The sequence below is a fragment of the Mustela putorius genome, unplaced genomic scaffold, assembly GCF_011764305.1.
Source record: "Mustela putorius furo isolate JIRA1106 unplaced genomic scaffold, ASM1176430v1.1 tig00003834_pilon_pilon_pilon, whole genome shotgun sequence".
Classification (NCBI taxonomy): Eukaryota; Metazoa; Chordata; class Mammalia; order Carnivora; family Mustelidae; genus Mustela; species Mustela putorius.
In genome coordinates this window covers 4,667,579-4,693,046 of record NW_025421987.1, presented here as the reverse complement: position 1 = coordinate 4,693,046, position 25,468 = coordinate 4,667,579, and the positions used below count along the sequence as shown (strand labels likewise).

The 25,468-nt window shown below is 42.0% G+C and overlaps 1 protein-coding gene and 1 long non-coding RNA gene across 11 annotated transcripts in view; one reads left to right on the top strand and one right to left on the bottom strand.

The window, feature by feature from the left end:
• LOC101676471 overlaps positions 1-18,458 on the bottom strand; it is a 102,505-nt gene extending 84,047 nt beyond the window's left edge. For 2 of the 6 annotated variants that reach the window (XR_006609045.1, XR_006609044.1), the window contains exons 1-3: positions 18,286-18,458; positions 17,474-17,567; positions 1,805-1,945 (exon numbers count right to left, since the gene is read on the bottom strand). This is a non-coding gene — a long non-coding RNA (uncharacterized LOC101676471). Of the gene's footprint in view, positions 1-1,804; positions 1,946-17,473; positions 17,568-18,216 lie in introns of all 6 variants that reach the window. The other 4 variants (XR_006609041.1, XR_006609040.1, XR_006609042.1 and 1 more) reach the window with 4 other exon arrangements.
• Positions 18,430-25,468, top strand: part of CXADR (CXADR Ig-like cell adhesion molecule) — a 56,403-nt gene continuing 49,364 nt past the window's right edge. For 3 of the 5 annotated variants that reach the window (XM_013044736.2, XM_013044735.2, XM_004770507.3), the window contains exon 1: positions 18,430-18,618. In XM_013044736.2, coding sequence (XP_012900190.1) covers positions 18,576-18,618 — 43 coding nt within the window. In that variant the 5' untranslated portion in view covers positions 18,430-18,575. The remainder of the gene's footprint in view (positions 18,619-25,468) is intronic. The other 2 variants (XM_004770508.3, XM_045088186.1) reach the window with 1 other exon arrangement.

The following is a 25,468-nucleotide window of genomic DNA, read 5'->3' as shown; positions in this document are numbered from 1 at the left end:
TGCCTGCTGCTCTGCCTACTTGTTATTTCTCTCTGTTAAATAAATAAAATCTTTCTTAAAAAAAAAAAAAAAAAGAACCATGTAAATCAAAGATGTTGCCACCACATACTCTATTTTGAATTCATAGGTCCTCTTGGAAAATAAACAAAGGAAAATAATTCTCGGGCCTTTACGAGTTGCTTTATGATATCTACATTGACCAGCTTCTGTTTAAGAGAGAGGCTCTGTCTCGGTAACAGACCAGACTGCTGCCTGTCTTGACCCATAACATGGGCAAGAACCAAAAACTTTCACACTACATCCCCACCAGGGAGTTACCAGGCATTTTTTAAGACATAACTCAGTCATAAGAGCTATCCGGTGACTCTAATCCACCACAATGAGAGAAAGTATTCAGGTCAAAATATAGAAGGTCAATGCCATGCCAGAAATCTTGATAAGCCAAAACCAGTAAGCCAAAAAGCCTCCTTCTCAAAGCGGAGCAGGCATGGGGGACTATGATGTTTTTTTGATATTGCTTTTGTTCCAAGGTCATGATGACATCATGGTAATTATGGCTACTGTTTCAATACTGGTTAATTTTCCTAGCTATTGTTAATCTCTCCCACAACCATTAACACTCCTGCGCTAGAAATTGATAACAGTTACTGCTTCTGGAGGAATTCGAGATGACTGGCAGGCCATAAGGAAAAAATATATATATATATATTATATCCTTTACTTAAACTGAAACCATACAATCGCATTACCCACTCAACAAACAAACAAAATATAAAATAAAACAGACTGTTTGAATTTTAGATGGCCTTACCAGAATCAAATCAAAGTTTGTAATTCACCTAATTAGGGAAGATACTTCTCTTAGGCTGTTCAAGCTGCTATAACAAAAATACCACAGATTGGGTGTCTGAAACAACAAACATTTCTCACAGTTCTGAAGACTGGAAAATCCAAGAAACAGGCACTGGCAAATTCAGTTCCTGGCAAGGAACTGCTTCATGGATAGTCTTCTTCCCACTGTGTATTCCACATGGTGGAAGACGCTAAGGAACTATAGGATGGGGTGCTTTGGTGTCTCAGTGGGTTAAGCCTCTGCCTTCGGCTCAAGTCATGATCCCAGGGTTCTGGGATTGAGCCCTGCATTAGGCTCTCTGCTCCAGGAAGCCTGCTTCTCTCCCTCTCCCTCTGCTTCTCCACCCCACTAACCCCCCACCCCTACCCCCGGGGCTTTTTCTCTCTCTATTTCTCTGAAATAAATAAATACATATTAGATACATAATTTTTTTTTTTTAAAAAGGAACTCTAGAGTGTCTTTTATGAAGGCACTAATTCTATTCATGATGGCTCAACCCTCATGACCTATTATTTCCCAAGGGCCCACCACCAAATACCATCACATCAGGAGTTAGGATTCAACATAAGAAATTTGAATGTCACATTCAATCTCCAGCGATACTATTCTTCACAACACTTTTACAATGGTTTAGTTATACCACCTGCCCCAAGAACACCTGGACTTCTCTCCTTCACATCCCTGAACCCTAATAATGTCACCCATTCCTCCATCAAGAACATGGTATTTCAATACAACTATGGAATCTCTTTCATAATACTTTCTTCCACAAGGCTGTCTAAGACTGGTAACTCCCTAACTGGCCTCGACCAACCTGTACTCATTTTCCAGCAAAATGGGACAAGGTCAAAATTTCCCATAGATCTCGAAAGACAGTGGCTCTTTGGCACTTCAGGTGTTAACTTTAAATTCTAATAAATTGAATACAAAATCATATATATGTGCACTTACTGTTTTCTCTAGTGTGAGAATCTATAACTTTAATCATATTGTCCATGTAGTTAGTAGATAACCAAAAAAACTTGGGAACCATGTAGCAGATGTTTTGATGCCAGGCATAGATTTACTCAGCATTTACTCTTCCCATATTTCCTGTGGGGAAAAAATCAGTGACTGAGTGATGATCCTGTCTGAGGGCCTTCCCAATGGCATGAGTGTGCTGGACCCCTGAAGGACAGATGGAGAATGCTGGGGAGTTAATACCCCAGGCACAGCCTCCAGCCAACAACAGATGGGAGTTGGTGAATAAACACCCAGCTCCTTATCCTCAGATGGGAGAACTCAAAGACTTAATCTGTATAATCTACCAGGATCTCCCACTGGGATTGATCCATTGGATCATTCTGCTCATCAACATACCTTCTGTTGGCTTTTTTCCATGGTTGTCTCACTTCCCTATTTCCTCACTTGTGTTTCCTGAAATCATATTCTAAATAAAAACTTGCACTCACATCTGTACCTCAGGGTCAGCCCAACTCAAACCACTACTCTACTGGTCCAATATAGATCATCCATTCTGGCTATCACTTGGTTCATCTATACTCTAACCAACCAATAAAATCAGAATGCTTGCTAAATGGGTCAAGTTCTATATTCCTCTTTGGAAACCAGCTATGTTTCACTGATTCCCCCCGTAATGATTACATTAGACCCTCGTCAACAAAAAACATCCTGGAATGCAAGGATTTCACTAGACAAGGAAAAGCTTTATTGCCATGCAGCTTGCAAACCAGGGGAAGGACAACCTTCAGCTGCAAACTGAAAGTACACTCAAAAGGGGAAGGATTAGGCTCAGGGTTAAATGGGCAAAAATTGCAAGTTCTGTCCCCTTTATGACTTAAGTCCCAAACTGCAAGTATCATGAATGGAGTAATGAGGATAGAGTTCATTATTCCTGGTAGCACTTTCAGGATGTGGCAGGCATTTGAGAGCATGACAGGATGTGTTGCAGAGGTCTTTTTGCAAATTTTGCTGAATTTTGTGCAAGCTTGCCACCTTAGGTTGTGCTGACTAGTTTTGTTCCACATGGTCATTCAACCTGTTTAAAAATTTTGTCTGTCCGTTGTATTGTCTAATTATTGGGGTCTTTTGTTCTAACCTGACTTTGTATTTAACCTCATTACATTCCATATCGCACTAGAGGTAGCTGATGGAGAAAATACAATATTCTTCCTAAAATCTTAGGCTTCTGTATCTAGCACCACACCACATATGATCATCTCAACAGATGCAGAAAAAGCATTTGACAAAATTCAACACCCTTTCATGATAAAAACCCTCCACAAAACTGGGGATAGAAGGAAACATCCTCATCTGATAAAGAACATCTATGAAAAACTCAGAGTTAACATATTTAATGGTAAGACATATTTAATGTTTTAACATATTTAATGGTAAGAGACTGATTATTTTCCCCCTAGGCATCAGAAACAAGAGAATTATTTCCACTCACGAATTCTGTTGTAGTAGAGGTTCTAGCCATGAAAATTAGAGAAGAAAAAGGAGTAGTACCTAGATTGTAAAGTAAGCAGTGAAACTATCTCTTTTTCCAGATGACATGATCTTGTATATATGAAATCCCAAGGAATCCACTAAACAAACAAAAGACAGCAACTACTACAACTAATAAATGAGTTCAACAATGTTGCAGAATATAAAACCAACATACAAAAATCAGTTGTATTTCTATATCCTAGCATCTTTGACCTTTGGACAATATTTCTGAGCCACTGGTTCCTCAATCAGAAAATGAAATTAAGGAATCAATTCTATTTATAACAACATCAAATATAATAAATCTAACAAAGAAATTTAACACTTTTATCACCCTGAGAACTATAAACATTGTAGAAAGAAATGAAAGACCTAAATAAATGGAAGGACACCCCATGTTTATGGGCCAAAAGACTTAATAATAAGATGGCAACATTTCCCAAATTGATTTACAGTTTCAATGTAATCCTTGTCAGAATTCCAGCTAGTTTTTTAGAAGAAAATGAGAAGCTGAATTTTTAAAATGCATAAGGAAATGCAAGGAACCTAGAATATCCAACCTAATCTTGAATAAAAGAACAAAGTTAGAAGACTCAGACTTCCTGATTTCAAAATTTATTAGAGCTATAGTATATAAGATAATATGATACTTGGCACAGATATGCCTTTATTAGAAAAAAATGTAAAAAGATAGACTTATAGATCAATGGATTCGAAAAGAGCCCAGAAATAAACCTTTACATTTTATGGTCAATTGATTTATTTTTATTTTTTCAAGATTTTATTTATTTATTTGACAGAGAGAGAGAGAGAGAGACACAAGCAGGGGGAGCAGCAGAAGGAGAGGGAGGAGCAGACTACCAGCTGAGCAAGGAGCCTGACATGGGGCTTGATCCCAGGACCCTGGCGTCAAGACCTGAGCTGAAGGCAGACAACTGACTGAGCCACCCAGGCACCCATGGTCAATTGCTTTTCAACAAGGTGCCAAAAAAATTATATGAGGCATAAATGGTGTTAACACACTGGATATCCATATGCAAAAGAATGAGGTTGGCTCATAAACCTAAGTGAAAGAGTTAAATCTTAAAACCCTTAGAAGAAAACGTAGGAGTAAATCTTAACGAGCTTGGATTAGGCTTGGATTTGGCATCGGGCTTCTAAAACACAGCACCATAAACACAGGGAGAAAAGAAAATCCTCAGCAGCCCTTTGGGGCCTGAGGGGAAAATGAAAAGGGTGTGAAAAGGAGCTGACCTAGGACACCAGGAGGCCAAATGTTTATTTCCTCATGCTGTTGGAGATTATAACCTACTTTAGTTTATTCGTTTTTCAACTTGAATTGAGACCCTTTTTCTTGCTGCCTTTACTGGGTTTTCCACCTTGATAGAGTAACTGGAATCTTAGTACCCCTCGAAGAAGGTAGCCCCTGGAATCTGCAGGCATGTCTTTGGGCAGATGGTTTTTTGCAGTTCTGCAGACCAAACCTAATTACCCATTTTGAATTGTCATCTGAGTTTCTATTTGAGTTGCCAATGTTTGTCCATTTGATTCTTCTCCTGTCCATTAAGCAATTTTAGTGCATGAAAGAGCATCTAAAAGAATGTCAGGAAACCAGCAGCCGTTTGTTGAGAGCCATATGGGATATCCTGGCACTAGTCACCAGAAGTCCATTTCTTTCCTTAATCAAGCAAGTAGGAAATATATACTATTGTAATAAAAAACTCAAAAAAGATATGGCCTACCACATCTGCAGAACAGTCTGCAAAATTCCTATCATGTTAATAGAGGCCAACATGCGTACTGAATGCCAATTCTACGTGGTCAAGAAGGAATATACTTAATCTCTATCAGAAATTACAGAAAACTTGGGATGCCTGGGTGGCTCAGTTGGTCAAGCAGCTGCCTTCGGCTCAGGTCATGATCCCAGCGTCCTGGGATCGAGTCCCACATCGGGCTCCTTGCTCAGCAGGGAGCCTGCTTCTCCCTCTGCCTCTGCCTGCCATTCTGTCTGCCTGTGCTTGCTCTCTCCCCCTCTCTCTCTCTGATAAATAAAAAAAAAAAAAAAAAAAAGAAATTACAGAAAACTAAAATACCGTGAATTGGAGCTAATAGTTTTTGAATAAATAATTATTAAATCAAATACGTTTAAACATTCTTTCCTCAGTTTTCTTTTTTAAAAAAATTTCTTAAAAGATTTTATTTATTGATTAGAGAGAGGGAGAGAAAGAGCGAGCACAGGCAGAGGCAGAGGGAGAAGCAGGCTCCCCACCGAGCAAGGAGCCCGATGTGGGACTCGATCCCAGGATGCTGGGATCATGACCTGAGCCGAAGGCAGCTGCTCAACCAACTGAGCCACCCAGGCGTCCCACTTTCCTCAGTTTTCTTAAGTTTCTACAAAGGGTCAAATTCCACCCTAACTCCCAGAGCTACATAGCATCTCTTGTCAAATGTGAGATTTGTCTGATTCAACAACATAACAGAAATTACTCTCCTTCCAGTGATACTCCCTATATTCCCCTCTTGTTTAGCAATAGCAACAGAAGGGAAATCAAATAAATCAATCAGCCAAAGTTTATTTTTTTTTACATGCAATAAAGTGTTCGTAAAAGTGAAATCATAATGTTCAGTGACAAGAATGCTTTTTAATGTTGGAGCTTCTTCAATCTTTTAAGTGCTTTTGAATCAGGAATGAGTAACGGACTTTTTAAACATATAAAAGTAGGGGCAGGTAAGATTACCTTGATAGCAAGTAACCATCTACACAATAGTAAAATTCTTCCTCTATTGAAAATTTACAAGTTTCCCAGTCCTTTAGAGCTTGAGTTTTAAATTGGGATATGTTCGCACTACTAGCGATCTGAAATTAGAAACATCCAATGTACCTGTGAAAGGCTGTCCTAGACAGGGAGTCACCTGGTAGCCCAAAGAATACCCTTTCCTCGCCCACTGCCACTGCCCCTGTGGACCCCCTCCGTTTCATCCTCCTTCTCTTCTTCACCATTGATTAGCAGAATGCATGGCTGATAAAGGTTCTGCTCCCCAATTTTTTTTTAAAAGATGATTTCTTTACTTTTTAGGTTTTTTAAATGTTAATCTCTACTCTCAAGATTAAGAATCACACGTTCTGACTGAGCCAGCAAGTCACCCCTTCTGTTCCCCAATTTAAATGTGTGTATGGGGGAGTGGTTCTAGACCATGAAACAATTCTCCAACACCAGCAGGTGTCCTACAATTCAACCGAATTCTGACTTGCTCTACCCAGAGACTGCATCAGATTCCATAGGTTGAGGGCTCAGTTCTACACTCCTCCCCCACCTTATCATCTATTCTCTGACCAACTAGCTATAGATTGGGGGCTCCAATAACTTTCTCCTTGGGCTTAATTTACTAGCATGGACCTCTGACACCAGGTATTGAGTCTAGGTTGTCATCTGTGCTTCTGACTGGACAGCTATAGACCAGAGGTTCCCACAACTCCCTCTTTGGGTTCGATTAATTTGCTAGAGCTGCTCACAGAACTCAGGAAACCCATGTATCCACTCGAGTAGGAGTATATTACAAAAGATATTAAAGGATAGAGATCAATAGGCAGATGAAGAGATACAGAGGGCGAGGGCACAAACAAAGGGGTCATTGTGGAACTAGGGGCCCGGCATGGTAGCCCATGGAAGCGTTCTGGTTAACCAATAAAGCAGCTCTCTGATCCTACCTTTTGGATTTTTATGAAGGTCATTACATAGGCATGACTGACTGAATCACTGGCCACTAGTGATTGAGTCAACACCCAGCTCCTCTCCCCTCCCCCAAAATCAGAGGGTGGAACTGAAAACTCAGGTTAGTTCTCTTGGCAATCAATGAACCCCCCCCAAAGTTAGGGAATTTCCAAAAATTATCTCATTAACAAACCTAGTGGTGATGGAAAGGGGTTGGTTATGAATAACAAAACATCATTTCATCTTTATGGCTCTGTAGCATTTCCGTGAACCAAAAAGACCAAACATTCTAACAAAAGAAGTTCCCATTGCTCTCATTGCTCTAGAAATTCCAAGAGTTTTGGCAGCTATGGGCCAGGAACTATATGTGAAGATCAAATATATATGAGAAATATTTCTCATATATATGAGATTTTGCAACATATATATGAGAAATATTTCTCATATATATTTTGTCATTCACATGAACAAAATACATATTTTTTAAAGCTTTTATTCACTTGACAGAGAGAGGGAGAGAGAGAGTATGCACAAGCAGGGAGAGCAGCAGGCAGGAGAGGGAGAAGCAGGGTTCCCAATACAATGTGGAGCTTGACCTTAGAACTGTGGGATCATGACCTGAGCTTAACTGCTTAACTGACTGAGCCATCTAGGTGCCCCTAAATTTGGTCATTTGGGAAATAAAGACATTTTATCTTTTTTTTCCAAATGACCAAATACATATATATGTATATATGTATGTGTGTATATATATATATCACACATCTTATAAATCACATTGTCACAGCTGATACCTTCCCAAACTTATTAGTAAGGTTGCCAAAGTTATCTGGGATCTGTGGTCCAAGATTTCTTTCTTGTTGATTCAGTACACCTGCTACTCACTCACTCTTTCAACTCTAACCAGGGTCCTTTATTCCAATTTTCCATAGTATCTCCACCAGCATCTATCCATGCTAGATCACTGAATAATCTACCAATTCTCCCCTTCACTTCTTGGATACTCCCTTCTCCCTAAAACTATAAACAATATTAGTTCTGTACCCTAAATATATACAACTTGCCCTTCAACACTCTGTGCTCCATTGTTCCTGGGAAAAGAATAAGGTTTAGCAAAGAAGTCTTGGCTCCCAATCTCTGTCTGATGGACAGAAGTTGCTTTACTGGAGTGCAGAGCAAGCCTTGTGAAGGCAAGTCCCTAAAGAAACATTCTTATGAAGGATATTTCATCATGTTGTCAGGAAGACCATAGGCTACAGGTGTTTGTCTGCTTCCTTGGGAAATACACATTTACAACATGGCTGCTATGAGATTTGCAACTGATACAAAAAACAAACTAATTCCTCAAAGGAGTGTAATCTAGGTTCCAAAATCTGGCTCTCTAGCCAGGTCGTCTCTCTTTCTGGCATCTTCACTTCGATGTCCCCTAGGTGCCAAAAACCTAACATTTATACTCCACTAAACCTGCTTGTCCTCTATTCCCTATTTAGTTAAGAGCACCCTTATCCACTGATTGCCCAAACCTAGAAACGTGAGCTGGCTTTGTTTCCTGTTCTTCACAGCCCACATCTAACTGGGCTCAAATCCTCCTAGTCCTGTCTCTAAAATGTCAACTATTCCTTCACCATAGCTGGAGTTCAGACCCCATCGGTTTTTATTGTAACTATGACAATAACTGTCATATCAATTGTCATGTCAATGATCTCCTCCCTTGTTTCTTTCTACTCTCTTCAAAGTACAAAGATCTAGCTTTGTACTGCCTCTAGAATTTCTTTCCAAAACAAAGACAGAACTATGAAAAGCCCTCTTTATTTTTTTTATTGTGTTATGTTAGTCAATATAAAATAAATACATATTTAGTTTTTGAAGCAGTGTTCCAAGATTCACTGTTTATGTACAACACCCAGTGCTCCTCGCAATACATCCCCTCCTTTATACCCACCACTGGCTCACCCATCCCCCCACCCCCTCCTCTCTAAAACCCTATTTCAGAGTCCACAGTCTCTCAGGGTTCATCTCCCCCCTCCAATTTCCCTGATTCACTTTCCCTTTCCTTCTCCTAATGTCCTCCATGTTATTCCTTATGTTCCACAAATAAGTGAAACCATATAATTGACTTTCTCTGTTTGACTTATTTCACTCAGCATAACCTCCTCCAGTCCTGTCCATGTTGATGCAAAAGTTGCGTATTCATCCTTTCTGATGGTTGAGTACTACTGAAAGGCCCTCTTTAAAACACAACAAAATAACAACAAACAACACATACACACACCCACCTCTTGGATTGCTCTTCCTGCTAAATCAGAAAAATCTAACTTCAAAAGAAGAGAGATTATTGCCTACTGGGTGTTACACTCAAGCAACTGGTTAGTACATTTCGGGCTTCTGCCAGCAGGAATTCCTCAAGTCTCACACGTGAGCACTTCTGTAAGGCCTGGGAAGAGACAACCTGAATACAGCTGTTCTTCTATCAGTCTTCATCCTCAGGTGTCCTTATAGTCAGCCCCTCCTGAGCACTCAGATTAACATGTGAAGATGACTGGAAGCCAAAGAGAAATAGAGAAGTGCATTTTCTCAAGTTCAGGTGGGGACTCTTGCTAAGAAAAAGTCCATGGGCTTTCTGTCTAATCTCAGACTTCCAAAGACCAAAGAAAAATTCTGTTTCAAATTGCGGTAGCTCCCCCTAATCACGTTTCTAATGAGCACCTGACTTTTCTCCATTTTCCTAATTGGGCTCTTGTCATCGTACTAGTTTAATAATTTTAGCTTGAATGAAGTTGTTGAGGCATTCTAAGTATTTTCCTATTCAAATACTAGAATAATCGTCTATTTTTTTAATTAAAGATTTCATTTATTTATTTGACAGAGAGAGAGAGACACAGGGGGAGAGGGAACACAAGCAGGGGGAGTGGGAGAGGGAGAAGCAGGATTCCCATTGAGCAGGGAGCCCAATGTGGGGCTTGATCCCAGGACCCTGGAATCATGACCTGACCTGAAGGCAGATGCTTAATGACTGAGCTAGCCTCCAAGGTGCCCCTAAATATTAGAAAAATAGTTTAGAATGCCAATTATTTCCTTACTGATTATAATTCGAAACCAAAGTTTCAGGATCTGGGTTCAAATTCTGAAAGAACACTTCTCCTAAAATCTAAAGTAATTCAGTCACCAAACATATTTGAGCCCATATTTAGCACAAGCACTAAAACTAAGTGTTGGGGCTAAAATAGTTCAGAAGAAACGGACATGTTCCCTGTGCTCATGGAGCCTACAGCTGCATGAGTGGGATAAGTATCAATCAATCAATCAAATAATTGACACATTTAAGTATACAATCTTAACTATGGCAGGTGCTTGGTACTTTGGGAAACTATTTTTCTGGAATTTCATTTAATCAGGGGGTCTTTTTAGGAGGAGACACTTAACTCTAAAATGGGAATGATGACTAGGAGTACTTGATAGGTCAGATGTTCTGGTCACAGTGACAGTATCGCAGAGTGGCTACAGCTATGGGAGGGGTCTAGGAAGGGTAGGGATAAGGAGATGCACTTGAAGAAGGAAGTAAGTTCTAAAATCTTCATAGTTGAGAAGTATTATCTCTAAAAAAAGGAAGTATTATCTTTATCATAAATACAACTGAAATCCTTGTAGAACTTACCTTTATGGGGATGGAATGTTAAGATCTAATCGAAGAAAGGGGGACTTACCTGAATTCTATGTCTGACTCCTGAAACACCTTGTTAACACGTTCATGCCTCCATGACTCTAGTTTCTTTATCTCAGTAATCAGTGTACCTCAAAGCATGTCATCTCAAGTTTTGTAGTGATATTTTAAGGAACAATGAGTCATAATTGCTGAGTTCTTTGAACTCCTTGGATGAAAGATGTTATATGGTCTATAAATGTAAAGCATTGCTATTATCTATCAGACAGAAAGCTGTCTCCAGCCAAAAAGAAACCAGCAAAATACAAAGTATGAGTCTCTGTCCACTTCTGTCAGAGTTAAATATAGAATCTGGGTATAAATTAAATAGGCTTAATGCTGGGTAAGCTCAGCATCTTTGATCTAAAATGCCCAGAGCATTGGGCAAACATTAAGTCATCTGTTCTCAAAATGCCCCAGGTGCATGTCATAAACACCAGCCATTAGACTTCTTCCTAGGATTACGATAGAGTTCACAAAGTTTAATTTTCTTCCCAAAGGTCGCTAGCAAGGTTAGTGTAAAATCCCAGAAAGAGGGACGCCTGGGTGGCTCAGTTTGTTAAGTGGCTGCCTTCGGCTCAGGTCATGATCCCAGCGTCCTGGGATCGAGTCCCGCATTGGGCTCCTTGCTTGGCGGGGAGCCTGCTTCTCCCTCTGCCTCTGCCTGCCACTCTGTCTGCCTGTGCTTGCTCTCGCTTCTCTCTCTATGACAAATAAATAAATAAAATCTTTAAAAAAAAAAAATTTAAAAAAAAATCCCAGAAAGAGGATATAAGCTCCTGATTTATTCTGCCAGTCCTACTTATTTTTACCCAAACAAGCAAACAAACATAAACACGTCAAAGCCAAAATATAAACTACAGAACATGGAGATGAAGAAAGAGCTTAAATAAAACAAGCAACATATTTTTATTCTTAGGTAAATATTGTATCTCTTTCTTATCTTTAGTACAGGACAAATTTAGTACTTGGTGGATTGCTTTGGCATAGAAAAAGTAGAGAAAAGGGACTGAAAATGAAGACATTTTAAGGGACTTTCGGCAAGAGGTGAAAAGAGACAGGGGTGGGGCAGCTGAGTGGCTCAGTTGGTTAAATGTCTGTCTTCAGCTCAGGTCGTGATCCCAGGGGCCTGGGATCAAGTCCTGTATCAGGCTCCCTGCTCAGTGGGAAGCCTGCTTCTCCCTCGCCTCCCTGTGGGTGCTTTCCCTCTCTTACTCTCTCTTTCAAATAAATAAATAAAATCTTAAAAAAAAAAAAAAGCTTTAAAAAAAAAAGAGAGAGAGGGACAGGGATGAGAGGAAAATGTGTAAGTTCACCCTTTTCCATTAAACCTTTACTATTATTGGTACAAAACAGCAAACAGGGGAATTGTGAGGGAGAGACAAGCAATGCTCAGATCCAGTTTATCTAGGGTCTTTTTTTTTTTTTTTTTTAAAGATTTTACTTATTTATTTGACTGAGATCATAAGTAGGCAGAGAGGCAGGAAGAGAGGGGGAAGCAGGCTCCCTGCTGAGCAGAGAACCCGATGTGGGGCTTGATCCCAGGACCGAGACCACGATGACCCGAGCGGAAGGCAGAGGCTTTAACCCGCTCAGCCACCCAGGCACCCCTATCCAGGGTCTTTAAAAATATTCTCATTTCTTTTTAAAATCAGATGAAATAATGCCACAATCCAGGCTGGATTAAATGTCTTTATACCAGCAGAGTTGTAAAAGATAATTTTATTGTTATTTTTTAAATTCTTTTTTATTTTAAGTTTTTATTTAAATTCTAGTTACTATATATGGTAAAATTGGTTTCAGGTGTAGAAAAGCCAATTTTAATGATCTTTTGTGGTGGGAGGGACCCACAAAGACAAAAATAAAAAAGTGCACCCAGGGCCCCTGATGGTCAGATTGTGGCCCTGGAAACTTGGATATTTTGAGGAAAACCTGCTGAGGAAATGCTTGACAAGGATTTGTTTACTCCACCCGGACAGCAGAGAATCCTGCAGAAGCAACTAAATAGAATGTTTTTCGAGTGATTCAACAAACTGACAGGAGAGAGCTAAATGAAAAACCCTGGGGGGCTATCAACACAGGAAGACGTGGTTTGATTTCTTCCTATAGCCCGCCATCTATAGAGCCAGGAATGTTGTTTTATTTAAAAGGACTAATGAAGATTTGAGAATGATGAGCCTCCTCTGAGCATTTATAATGACTAGTATCCTCTCATGCTGGTTTCTGATCCCAATTTATATGAACTGTGTCATTTGGGAACTTAATCCCCCAAATTATTTTTAAAGTCTTCCTGTATTGGTAGTGCCCCTGGATCCTGGCAGAAGTTAATACAAACTTTCTCTCAAGGAAAATTCTTAAAGGTCTCAAATACTTCACACAGAGAAAGTTCCACAAAATGCACTTGCAATTAAAAAATAATCATAAAACATGAAGAGGGAAACCTAATGTTAAGAACCTGTATAAACGGCAAAACAGAAAATATGAGGGGTGCCTGGGTGGCTTTGTTGACTGAATGACTAAATACTGGTTTCAGCTCAGGTCATGATCTCAGGGTCCTGGGATCAAATCCTAGGGGAACTCTGCACAAAGCCAGAAATGAGCTTGGAATTCTGCCTCTGCCTCTGCCCCTCCCCTGGCTCGCATAAGCAGTCACTCACTCTCTTAAATAAATAAATCAGGGTTTGATAGCATCAGGCTTATCTGAGAACGGATGAGGGGAACCAAAACAGGGTGATTGGTTCAAAGTTAGTTTAAGAAAAAGTTAAAAACTGAGATTCCCACCTTCACCCCTTCTGCTAGCTGGCCCAAGATTGGGTGAGTAAAACTGGATCTTTGGACCAGATATCAAACAGATATACTAAACTGTAGTTATATATGAAAGTTGATGCCCTTCGTGCTATTCCAGTCATCCTTCTAGAAAGCTGGCCCAGGGGTACCTGGTGGGCTCAGTGAGGGGCATGCGACTCTGGATCTCAGAGTTGTGAGATGAAGCCTCACGTTGGGCCTGGGGCCAGTTTTAATTAAAAAAGAGAAAAAAGGGGCACCTGGGTGGCTCAGTGGGTTAAAGCCTCTGCCTTCTGCTCAGGTTATGATCCCAGGGTCCTGGGATTGAGCCCTACATTGGGCTCTCTGCTCAGCAGGGAGCCTGCTTCCCCCTTTCTCTGGGCCTGCCTCTCTGCCTACTTGTGATCTCTGTCTGTCAAATAAATAAATGAAATCTTAAAAAAAAAATGTAAAAAAAAAAAAAGAAAAAAGGTGGCCCACCATGTGTTTACACTCAAGTGCTAGATAGCAGGTTGGTTGGTTTGTTTGTTTCTAAAAGTAGGGGCACCTGGGTGTCTCAGGCAGTTAATTGTCTGACTGTGACTCAGGTCATAATCTCAGGGTCCTAGGATCAAGTCCTGCAAAAGGCTCCCTGCTCAGCAAGGAGTCTGCTTCTTCCTTTTCTTCTGCCTGCCCCCCGCCCCAACCACTTGTGCACATTCATGACCTCTCTCACTCTCTCAAATAAAATCTCTAAAAAGAAAAGCAATTATACTGGTGATCGCCTGTGACTAACCCAATCGCCAGCAAGCCCAGAACTTTCAACATGCTTCTTTTTCTCAGCCCAATTTTAACCTTTGAGCAGAAAATAACGAACTAGCAGAAATCGGAGGAAAGCAAATAGTATGAAGTGACAGAGATGAAAACAAAGAAACAATCAGAACAAATAGAAACTGCTCTTGGATAAAAAAGCTAAAAGGCCATCAATAAAATCTTCAGTTTTGGCCTGTATAAACTATTCATTTTTTAAAATATTTTATTTTATTTTTTTTAAGATTTTATTTACTTGACAGAGAGAGATCACAAGTAGGCAGAGAGGCAGGCAGAGAGAGGGGGAAGCAGGCTCCCCACTGAGCAGAGTCCAGTGCCTGGCTTGATCCCAGGACTCTTAGATCATGACCTGAGCCCAAGGCAGAGGCTAAACCATGAGCCACCCAGGCGCCCCTAAGATTTTATTTTTAAGTAATTTCTACACGCAATGTGGGGACTGAACGTACAACGCTGAAATCAAGTCGCCAACTCCACTGACTGAGTCAGCCAGGCACGCCTAAACTTAGCACTTTTGTGTATTCATTCTGGAATCACATTATTAGCGATAAAGGATAATTGGAAGGAAGGCAGACAGGGACAAAGTGCCACCCCCACAACCAAGACGAAGCCACCCTTAAGATTTTTACACCATCCTGGAAGATGCCCTCCAACCTATTCCATGTGCTAGATGACAAAAACCTGATTGGATGACAGGCAAAGGAAGGGTTAGATTAAACAGCCCTCCAACAAACCCATAAAATTCCCTAGATAGAACCCCGATGGTAACCCTCTCCAAGCCCCTTCTTCCTCGGGAGCCTTGTATTATCACTCAGTAAATTTTGCTTTGCTGCCCACCACTCTTTCTGGTCTACCTCTTCAGTCTTCAAAGTGGCGTGACCAAGAACCATGGGCTCTGGTGGAGAAAAAAAATCCTCTAATATTAGGAATCTAAAAAAATTCTAGGTCACTGCCTGAGAGTTGATTCCAAATATTATATACAAGGCATAAAACTAAAGTACTTATAAATTCATTTGCACAGGGGTAAATGGATGACTTTAATGGTATTAACCCATGAAACCCATGCTCTTGGTATTGTAAGTAGAATACATCGTGAGAAACTTTCTTCTTCCCTTTCCTTACTTTTAAGTAGTCTCCATGCCCAACATGGGGCTTGAACTCATGACTCCGAGATCAAGAGTCACATGCTCTACTGCCTAAGCCAGGCAGGCACCCCAGAAACTGTCATTTCTTAAGAACAGCATTATCATTTTCCAGAAAGTATAAAAATCAGCAGCGTCACCTATGAAAAAAAGTTTCCTGCTTTACATGCCTTTATATGCCAGGCTGTGAAGAAGTAAAAATCCTTTAATTTTTAAGAATTCTTAAGAAGAGGTCAATCTCTGAATGTGATCACAAGATTTTAATCATCTCTTGGTGTATTAGCAAATCCATTACTGCTGAGAAATCCTTCTAAGAACAAATGCTATATTAACCATTGTTGTTTGTGTCTCTAAGAGTATCATCACCTTCCTGACAGACCAAGAATCACCTTTCTGCTGGTTTAGAAGCTATACAATGTGGAGTGCTTGGTGCTTTACTAAGATAGGACAATTCATTTAAAGGCTGTGCACTACTGTTAGTTTGGTTTAAAAATATCAATCAACTTGCAGGATCCAGAATTAATGGGATTATTTCATTACAGCTTTCAGGAGACTTAATTTCCAAGCTAACTATAGTCACAAAGGCTTTTTAAGGTATCATTAAGGAGTTTCAGTAATTTGCATAATTTTAGCTGCTGTTTATACAAAATAATGTAGTTGCAAACCAAAATCTAAAGATGACTCCATTTATTTTTTTTCATTTTTACCCCAGCTTTAATAAACCAAAATCTAACTTTAATATAATTACTTTCCCGAAGAAGATAAATTGCTCCTTTCAAAGTTACTTAAATCTTGGAGATGATACAGTTGGAAAAATTTGTGTTCGGTAATCTAATGAAGTATAAAACATTAATTTTGTAAAATTTACATTTTTAAAAGTATATCCTAAAGAGATATACCAAGATGCAATGATTTGTTATTGTATACATATTAAACGCTTTTTAGTAATATGTCAATATACCAATATATGAATTGAATATATTCAGTTCAACAGATACTAGAGAACCTACTAAAGTTGGATTCCAAGAGTGACAAAGATGAATAATGTGCCTTTTTGGCCTTCCAGAAATGTTGAGAGTAAGGTAAGTGATTGATAGGTATGAAAATGCCTACCACAGAAGGAAGCAAAAGCTAAGGATTGCAAAAAAAAAGTACTACAAGCAAAGGGATTAAGATAAAAATCCTTTTGAATAATTTCAAAAGATTTCCTCTAGTAAGTGGTTGAGATAACCCACGAAGGTTGAGTTTAATTTCTCCTAGAGGAGACACTTACAATAAATGTGTGCTGCTTTTAAGTGATTAATAGTAGAAAAATATTATGTAACAGATATGAATAACTTTAATACTTACTTTTGTCTAATTTCATGAAATATAATGTGTTGAGTAAAAATTTAAGTTCTAAATATTTTATACTTTCAGTTATATCCAGGAGAATTTTTGTTTCCTTAATAGGAAATACCTAGCATTACTCTGGACCCTCCTTAGATCAGTCAGGATTCCATTGGAGACAAGTTAAATCAGGATTCCTGGAGTGGGAGTTCAGATACTGGTATTTTGCAAAAGTCCTCTAGATAATTTTAATATTTTAGAAAGATTTTATTTTAAGTAATCTCTATACCCAAGATGGGGCTCAAACTCCCACCCAGATATCAACAGTCCGACCTCCACTGACTGAGCCAACAAGGCACCCCTGTAGGTAATTTTAAGGTGCGGTCAGGATAGCAGACCACCAGGCTAAATTCCATTTGAGAGACTTTGGTCTTACTAATAACCGATTTACTTTCCTTTGTTGGTTCAGTAAATAACAAGAATATTCCCAATAACACTCTTTTATTAGCTACCACTCAACTGAGTATTTACTCTGAGCCAGGCACAGTGCCAAACATTCTTTTGTGCATTATCTTATCTAGTTTTCATAGCAAGGTGTATTTCCAAATTACTTGCCCAGTTAACTGTCCCATTCCGGGACCCAAGAACTTACCCACTGCACCACACTGCTTCTCTCCTCTAATTCACTCCTGATATGGAACTGTCGAGAACACCAAAGTCTATCAGCAGTTATAAATAAATGTTATCTGCAAAGAGCGACCAAGAATGCAAATGACACAAGAACGAGTATGGAGGATACCAGGAAGTGACACTGTAGGCTGATCAGGCGATCCAAAATCTCTAGTTCCCAGGTCCTCCCAACACCTCTTCCAGCCTTCAACCACCCACCTTTAAAGCTCACTGGTCCTTGATGGCCAATGTTAGGGCGAAAATAACCTTTGACTACAAAGGGTCAAAAAGCCAGCCCAGGCATTTCCCAAACCCGAAGCCGCAGTCTAGGGGTTCAGTCATTACTGGTGATGGGGAAAAGCCTTCTGGAGGCTTCCACAGCAGCCCACCGACTTCCTGAAAAGGGAGGAAATGCGGGGCGGGGGGCATGGAGCGGAGGAGGCGCTGATCAGTTCGCTTTCCCCAGAGCCTTAGGTGGGAGACCTCGCAGCAAACCGCCGAAGGTGGGACGCTTGGCTGGAAACTAAGCACCCACCCCCACCCCGCATTCTCTACTACCGCGCGGGGAGAGCCGGGTGAGTGCCCGCCAGGCCACCCGTATTCGCCGCGCTTCAGGATCCCAGGGCTGGCGGGCGAGTATTGTCCCGTGCCGCACCCTGGAGCAAGGGCGCGACCGCGGTGTCAGTTGTTTGGGGAGAGGGGCTGGCCCGACCCTAGTGCACAAACCCGGATTTGACTGAAGGCACTGAAGCAGGGACCCTGGCTCTTGCTTGGGGCGAAGGGCTGCCCGCTCACCGCAACGCGGAGCGCAGCTGGCGCGGGAAGCTTCCTACTCCGGAGGATCCCTAGGGCAGCCCGCGCTGGTTGCCGTGGCAACCCCACGCTCCTGGCGGAGCCGGCGCGCGCCGCGGGGCTCAGTCACTACCGGAAGTGACGTGTTTCACCTGCCAAGCGAGGGTGGGGTGGGACGGGGGTGCTGAGGTGCCGCCGCCGCCAGCCAGTCGGGAGCGCGCAGGCACCGGCTGACGGAGACCCCGGGTGAGAGCCGCCTACCTCCAGTCACCGCCCACGGCCGGGCCGCCACCATGGCGCTTCTGCTGCGCTTGGTCCTCCTGTGCGGAGTCGCGGGTGAGTAGGGGGCAATTTGGTTCCAAGGGTTCCTATTGCCGGCACCGCCCTGGGGCGCTCTCTGCCTGCGGCCACCCGGGAACAATGAGGCGTGGGGGAGGGGACGGGGGCGATTTGGGGGCGCTGCGGCAGTGGTGGCTGTGCGGGCGGTATTGCACCGGGGTGGTTTTGCGGAGCCGGGCGTGCGAGCCGGGAAGGTGGAACGCCTCGGAGTGGAGCCGTGCGGGGGCGTGAGATGCGGGGGCGGGGGGAGCTGGGGGTAGTAGGGACCGATCCCCGAGATGGGGGGCGTGGGTGGAGGGGCTCCCGGGGCGCGGGTGGGTGGGCGCGGCGTGCCGGGTGCGCCCGGCGTCTTTCCCGGACCATTCTTCGCTGCGGGTGCGAGCTTTGCTTTATGCGCTCTTGCCCTTTCTCTTGTTCGCTCGTGTCGAGTCCGCGCGGGGTTACTCGGTTTCAGGAGCCTAGGGCTGCGAGTTCCCAGGTGTTGAGCGGTCCAGGCGGGGAGGCTGGATTACAAACGCCATGATTAAATAGACACTGAGCTTTCCAGTGCCGCCGTGCGTCCAAGCGATCTCTAGGAAAGAGGCGCTGAAGGAACAGTAGCGTGAGCATTCCTGGTCTCCTAGAAGAGGCGAGCCCAAGCACGAGACGAACAGTCGTCGCTTGAGCCTTCTTCATCTCGGGAAGAGGCGAGCCCAAGCCCGAGCTGTTAACTAGACGGGGGCTCGACGGAGTAGCCGGTTGGAAATCCAGACTAGGTTCCTGCAGAAATGCAGTCGTATAATTGCTGCATTCCCGGAGCGAAGTGCAAAGAGGAAATCGTAAGCTCGGTTTGCGTTTATGATGAGTTAATTCATTTCGAAGATAAGAGGGGATGACTTAAACAGGGTAATTCCTGAAGGTTTCGCCAAGTACATTTTTTGACTGCGCCTCTCTCAGGAGGGGAAAAAATAGGCATTTAAAAAATGTGTGGACCATTAGAAGGCACAATCATTTGACGCTTTAAAAAACTGATCAGTTTTCATGGCAGTGTTTTAACTAACTGATCTTGTTTGTCAGGATAGGCATATGTCACGTTTAGAACCAAATGGCTATTTTTAAAAATCCAACGGTGCGACCCTCAGGAGGCACACTTTGTGTAGTCTCTGGAAGGGCTTTTTTTTTTTTTTTTTTTTTTTTTTTAAGTGTTGGAGAGGAGCGGGTGGCCCTTTTTGTTGGGATGGCTCTCTGCTTCCTCTTGAAATGTTAATTCCATTGTTGGGTGCCACATCTGTGAGCATTACTCATGGGATCAACATTCTATTAACAAGTCTAATCTTCAATATATAGCACCACCTCCACCTTTTTGATACATATCATTTAGACTTGGGTGAAATTTCCAAAGTAATGCTTCTGGAAAGGACGAAGGGTCAGTAACCAGTTTACATGGTACATTCCCACCTTTGTTTTGTCAAAGACTAAACTGAAGTTGAAGTGGATAACGCATCTTCTCTCTGGGAAAAATATTTTAAGCTACATCTAGAGCAGAAAAGTGGAATAACACATGTAGAGGATCACCCCCCACCCAATGCCAACCCCCACCCTGGGGATTTCCAGATAATTGTGTGGATTTCATTTTTTTCTGGACACCTCACTTTGTTAGGAGCAATCTCAACAGGATATTTTTGATACAGAGTCATTCTACTCATAAACGGTATACTTAGCTTAACAACTATTTTTAGGTACAGTTTTCCAGCTTAGGGAACAACTCAAAAAGCTATGTAATTGATCTATGGCTTTGAGTAGTTCTTCAGATAACTCTTGCCATTTTAGGCATTCATTCCTATGAATTTGATTTGAGTGGTAACATGATTGACTTCTACATTTGGCAAAACAAAGTGGAGGAGACTTACATATTAAAAAGTGCAGTGCTATTTTTTCTCTAGATCTGTTTCCATATGGGTTGTAAAGAGTTTTGTCATATATTCTGGTTGCTAGTGGAAGCCCTTTTGATGTATTTTATTACCTGTCCAGTATCAAGTCACACTACCAGTAGCAAAAGTGGCTGTAGTAGAACAGCTGTAGCAATGGTAGTAATATTAGAGCCTTGAGGGAACAGTTATTAAATGCCAGGGCACTGGTAAGGGCTTTATATATACTCCATCTACCTAGCAGTCCTGGAGGGTATGTATTGTAATGATCCCTGTTGCACATGTGAGGAAACTGAGGTGCAGAGTAGTTATATAACTTAATTTGCTAAGGTCACAGATTTCCTCCTTAATCCTTGCTCTTACCATTTGCTATTTTTGCCTCTGAAACAGCCATTTTCCTCTTTGATTACCTCTAATTGACCTCCTAAATTTCTATCACTGGTTATCTGTCATGTAGTAAGAACCTGCTGTTGGTTTGACTATGTGCCAAATACTGAAGACTTTCATTTTAGCCCTTTATTTTCTTAATCTTAGTTCATACTCTCAGACACTATTACAATAACACAGGGAACCAGGGCTTAGGTGGGTGTTACAAACTCATGTGGCCTGTGTATCAGCATCAGCATCACCTGAGGATCTTGTTAAAGTTTGGGGTGCTGTTGTTTCTTACACACTGTCAGCATGAGTGAAGCTAGCCTCTGCCTTCAGCTCAGGTCATGATCCCAGGGTCCTGGGATCGAGCCCCGCATCTGGTTCTCTGCTCAGCTGGGAGCCTGCTTCCTCCTCTCTCTCCCTGCCTGCCTCTCTCACTAGTTGGAATCTCTGTCTATCAGATAAATAAATAAAATCTTTAAAAAAAAAGTACTTGTCTTCCCACTACTTGTTAGCCATTTGATGGCTGCAGGCCTCTGTCCTTTCTGTGCGCCTCAGTTGCTTTGTGTGTCAAGAATACGGTTCCTACTGGGGCGCCTGGGTGGCTCAGTGGGTTAAGCCGCTGCCTTCGGCTCAGGTCATGATCTTAGGGTCCTGGGATCGAGTCCCGCATCGGGCTCTCTGCTCAGCAGGGAGCCTGCTTCCCTCTCTCTCTCTCTCTCTGCCTGCCTCTCCGTCTACTTGTGATTTCTCTCTGTCAAATAAATAAATAAAATCTTAAAAAAAAAAATCATGAATTATGATGTATGTCTAAAAGATTTCCTAAAGTGTTGCATCTGTATTCAGATTCAACCTTTTTTTTTTTTTAAGATTTTATTTATTTATTTGACAGAGAGAGAGATCACAAGTAGGCAAAGAGGTGGGGGGGGGGCAGGCTCCCTGCTGAGCAGAAAGCCTGATGCAGGTCTCAATCCCAGGACCCTGAGATCATGACCTGAGCCGAAGGCAGCGGCTTAACCCACTGAGCCACCCAGGCACCCAATGATTTCTTAAGCTTATTTTCTCTCTGCTCAGCAGGGAGCCTGCTTCCCTCTCTCTCTGCCTGTCTCTCTGCCTACTTGTGATCTCTCTGTCAAATAAATAAAATAAAATCTTAAAAAAAAAAAAAAAGAATAGGGTTCCTACCATCTCAGAGTCATTACGGAGCAGAGTGAAATGTTTTATCATTTTGCTTGCCTGGAGTCTTCCTTTGTGTAAAAAATAATAAAGATTAAATGTGAACTTGATCCCCTCCATATACCTCTCTTACTGTCTACATTTTTTCCATTATACCAACCACCTAAAAAAAAGTTGCCCCCCCTCCAAGGGAAGCCACTTTATAATGGCTTCTTACCGAATTTCTTGTGCGGTGTCCATCAGTTACTCAGTTTATCTCCTTGCACGAGGGGCATTGAGGGGCATTACTTGTGTTCTTATTATAGTCCCAGTGTTAGCTTATGGTATGTGGCAGAGAGCAAATGTCTTATGACTGAAGGTTTGCAGCTTTTTAATCACTAGGCCCCTGTATGTGCTGTAGCTCTCATCAGTTCCAGCTCTCCGGTCCTTGGTAGTGGTCATTCCAGTTGCCTTGTCTCATTCTGTTGTTAGTCTAAAGAAGTTCTAAGCTTTTGCTTTATCTTTGATCTCATTGTTCTCTTCCACTTCAGTTGCCAGAGAGAACAGGAACCCTTTGGCAAATCCATTCATCTCTTCGGAGCTCCTTGATACCTGTTTTGGTTCTTTGCACCCTGCTAACCTGCTCTTCATCGAATTCATAGTAGGTCCCTTAAATACCAGCCTTCCCCATGATTTGTCCCATAGTCTTCTTCTCTCAATCTTAAATGTGGGTGGACTCATTTATCCGTTACTATAACCTCCAAATAGTTGTTCATGACTTAAAAGTAGTGCCAGCTCAGCCCACCTCTGCTTTGAATCCTGCGCCACTATTTCCAACTGCCTGACATTCACATTCATCTGAATGCACTTTAGTACCTCAGAACCTGCATGTCTGGAGCCAAATTCATCCATTAATTAATTGATTACATGATTTAGTCATTCAGGTATTTATTGCTTACTATGTTCTGTGCTGTGCTAGGTACCCTTACAGTAGTATAGAACTTCGCAAGGCGCAAATTTTGATAGGACACATCCAGCAGGTGATACAGGTTTTGTAAAGGCATGGAGATCTGAAAGGGTAGAATGTGTCTTGGGAGGTGAGAAATTCAGTTCATTAAAGCACCTAACCAGCACTTCTCAAACTTTTGATGGTATCTGAATCATTCTCGTAAGATAGTTGGGTGAGGCCCGAGATTCTGCTTTTTAGCAAGTTCCTCATCATGTCACTGCTGACCACACTCTGGGTGAGTGAGGCTCCAAGGCTGTGCCAAGAGCTTAGTAGGAGATGAAAGATGATTGACATTTGTCAAGTTATACTACTCTCCGTGGTGGCACTGAGAAGCTTGTGGAGCCATTAAAGAAGTGAGATTATATGCTGAGATTATTCGCTTAAATGATGAACTCTGCAGCAGTCCTGGAGGCAGGTGGAAACAATGGGTCTAACACTAACACAGGAAGCTATCTAGGATGGTGTACACAGAAGCAGCCCCTATGGAAAAACAGTGGTGTTGGGCCTCCTCTCTGATCTAAAAAGTTGTTTTGAGAGAAATGAACTGAAGCCTGATACCTGGTTAGTTGCAAGAAATTAGTTGGAGAGAAGCAGTAGGATTCCTGGCTTTGAGTGAATGGGAAGTCACTGAACTACAGAGGAAAAAAAGAGGAACGTTTTAGAGGGAACAACCAGCAAGTTTGAGTTTGGACAGGTGGTGTTCGAGGCATCTGAGGGGAATGGAAGTATAAAAAAAAAGTGTCTTGTAGGAAAATTGAAACAAAGGTCAGGATCTTGGGAAAGACAGATTGGTGGTAGAGAATTGAGAATCGCTGCTGAGAAGTACCATCTGTGTTGGGTTAGCCAGGACAAGCTAGTGGGACTAGGAGAGGTGATGCAAGGTGACATTGGAGCACACCATCTAGTAAGTACACAGCAGGTGAACAGTGGGAAGTGTTGTGGGGGATGTAAGACAACCGTGGGAGGAGGGTGTCCCAGAAACTGGTGCAAAAATGAAGTCAATAGGACTTACGATTAGGAAATTACTGGGAACATTCAGGAAGTTCTGGATTCCACAGGGAAGATGGTTTCCGTAGTGAGTGAAGCTAGATTTTCATAGATTAAAAAGAGCGGGCATCGGGTAAGTAAAGAAAGAAAAACATACTAGCATTTGCAGTTGGGTTGATAGTGAAGCGTTGCATATATGACTTTCATCCCAAGGTACAGTAGCAGACCGAGAGGATAAAGATAGAAGCCAGCAGAGAGGGACTCCTGTAACTTACAGCCGCCAGACCTAGAACCTTACTTTTCATTTTTCTTCGTGTACCCAGTATCCTCCTTGTACCTTAAATGTTGGGGTTCCTCAAGTTATGGCTTCAGTTAGCATTTAGGTCTTGACAGCTTCCAGTCTATTTCTAGTCTGTCTACCAAGCTTCTCCCCATCATTCGAAACCCCCACTTAGCATCCCCTGCTTAGACTTCCCACAGGCACCTCCAGTTGAACCTGTCTACGTGAGCACTGCTCCCGCTCCCATTAGGTGGCTTTTTCAGCCATCAAAATGCCCAGGCAGAAATACGGGCACCCTACCTTCCTATTCCTCTCATCGGCTTACATCCATCAGTTTCCGAGTCGCTTGTATCCCTCCAGCCACCACCTAGAGCCCGGGTTGTGCCAGCAGCTCTTAAGATGGTTGAAATAGCTTTGTTGGCATCTGGTAAGTGAATTTTCCCTGCTCTGAACATATTACATTACTGGAGCGTGTTCTAACAGTTATCAAGTGGGCCTTTATTATAATTGTTTTTCCTCAACAGGCTGTACATTTCATGATGTGTCAGGGATTATCTGTTTATTCCTTATTTTGTTCGCAGTGTGTGCACAGTGCCTGTTAATGATATAAATGGGGAAAGTGTTCCAGACAGGAATTGATGTATATTGACTTGAGGAAAAGACCCAGAGGGAAAGAGCATTTGAAGGTCAAGACTAGGTACATCACAACAACAACAACAACAAAAAAGAATAGGTACATTATGGAAGAGGTGAGCAGGGCTGGGCTCAGTATTCTGCCCAGACCAGCTTGGTGTTTGGTGTTTGTGTCAGCTTTGCTCTGCATTCAGTAATGGAGTGCATTCGTGTTACAGTCAGTCTCATTTTAATTTCCTGTCGCAGCCTGTTCTCCTAGTCCCCTTGTTTCTGTCTGTCCTCTCTTATGTACAAATCATTATCAGGTGTGATTAAATAAAGGCAAGAGTTGTTGCTGGGAACTTTTAATTTGGTTCATTTGTTCATTCAGTGGCCAGCAGGGAATGGATGTGGACTTTAAAATGATAAAGTAACCCAGACATAATTAAAAATTATCTAAGGAAAATGAACTTATGACTTTATCCTATTGTTTTTCATCCACTTATTTTTTTTTTTTTAAAGAAA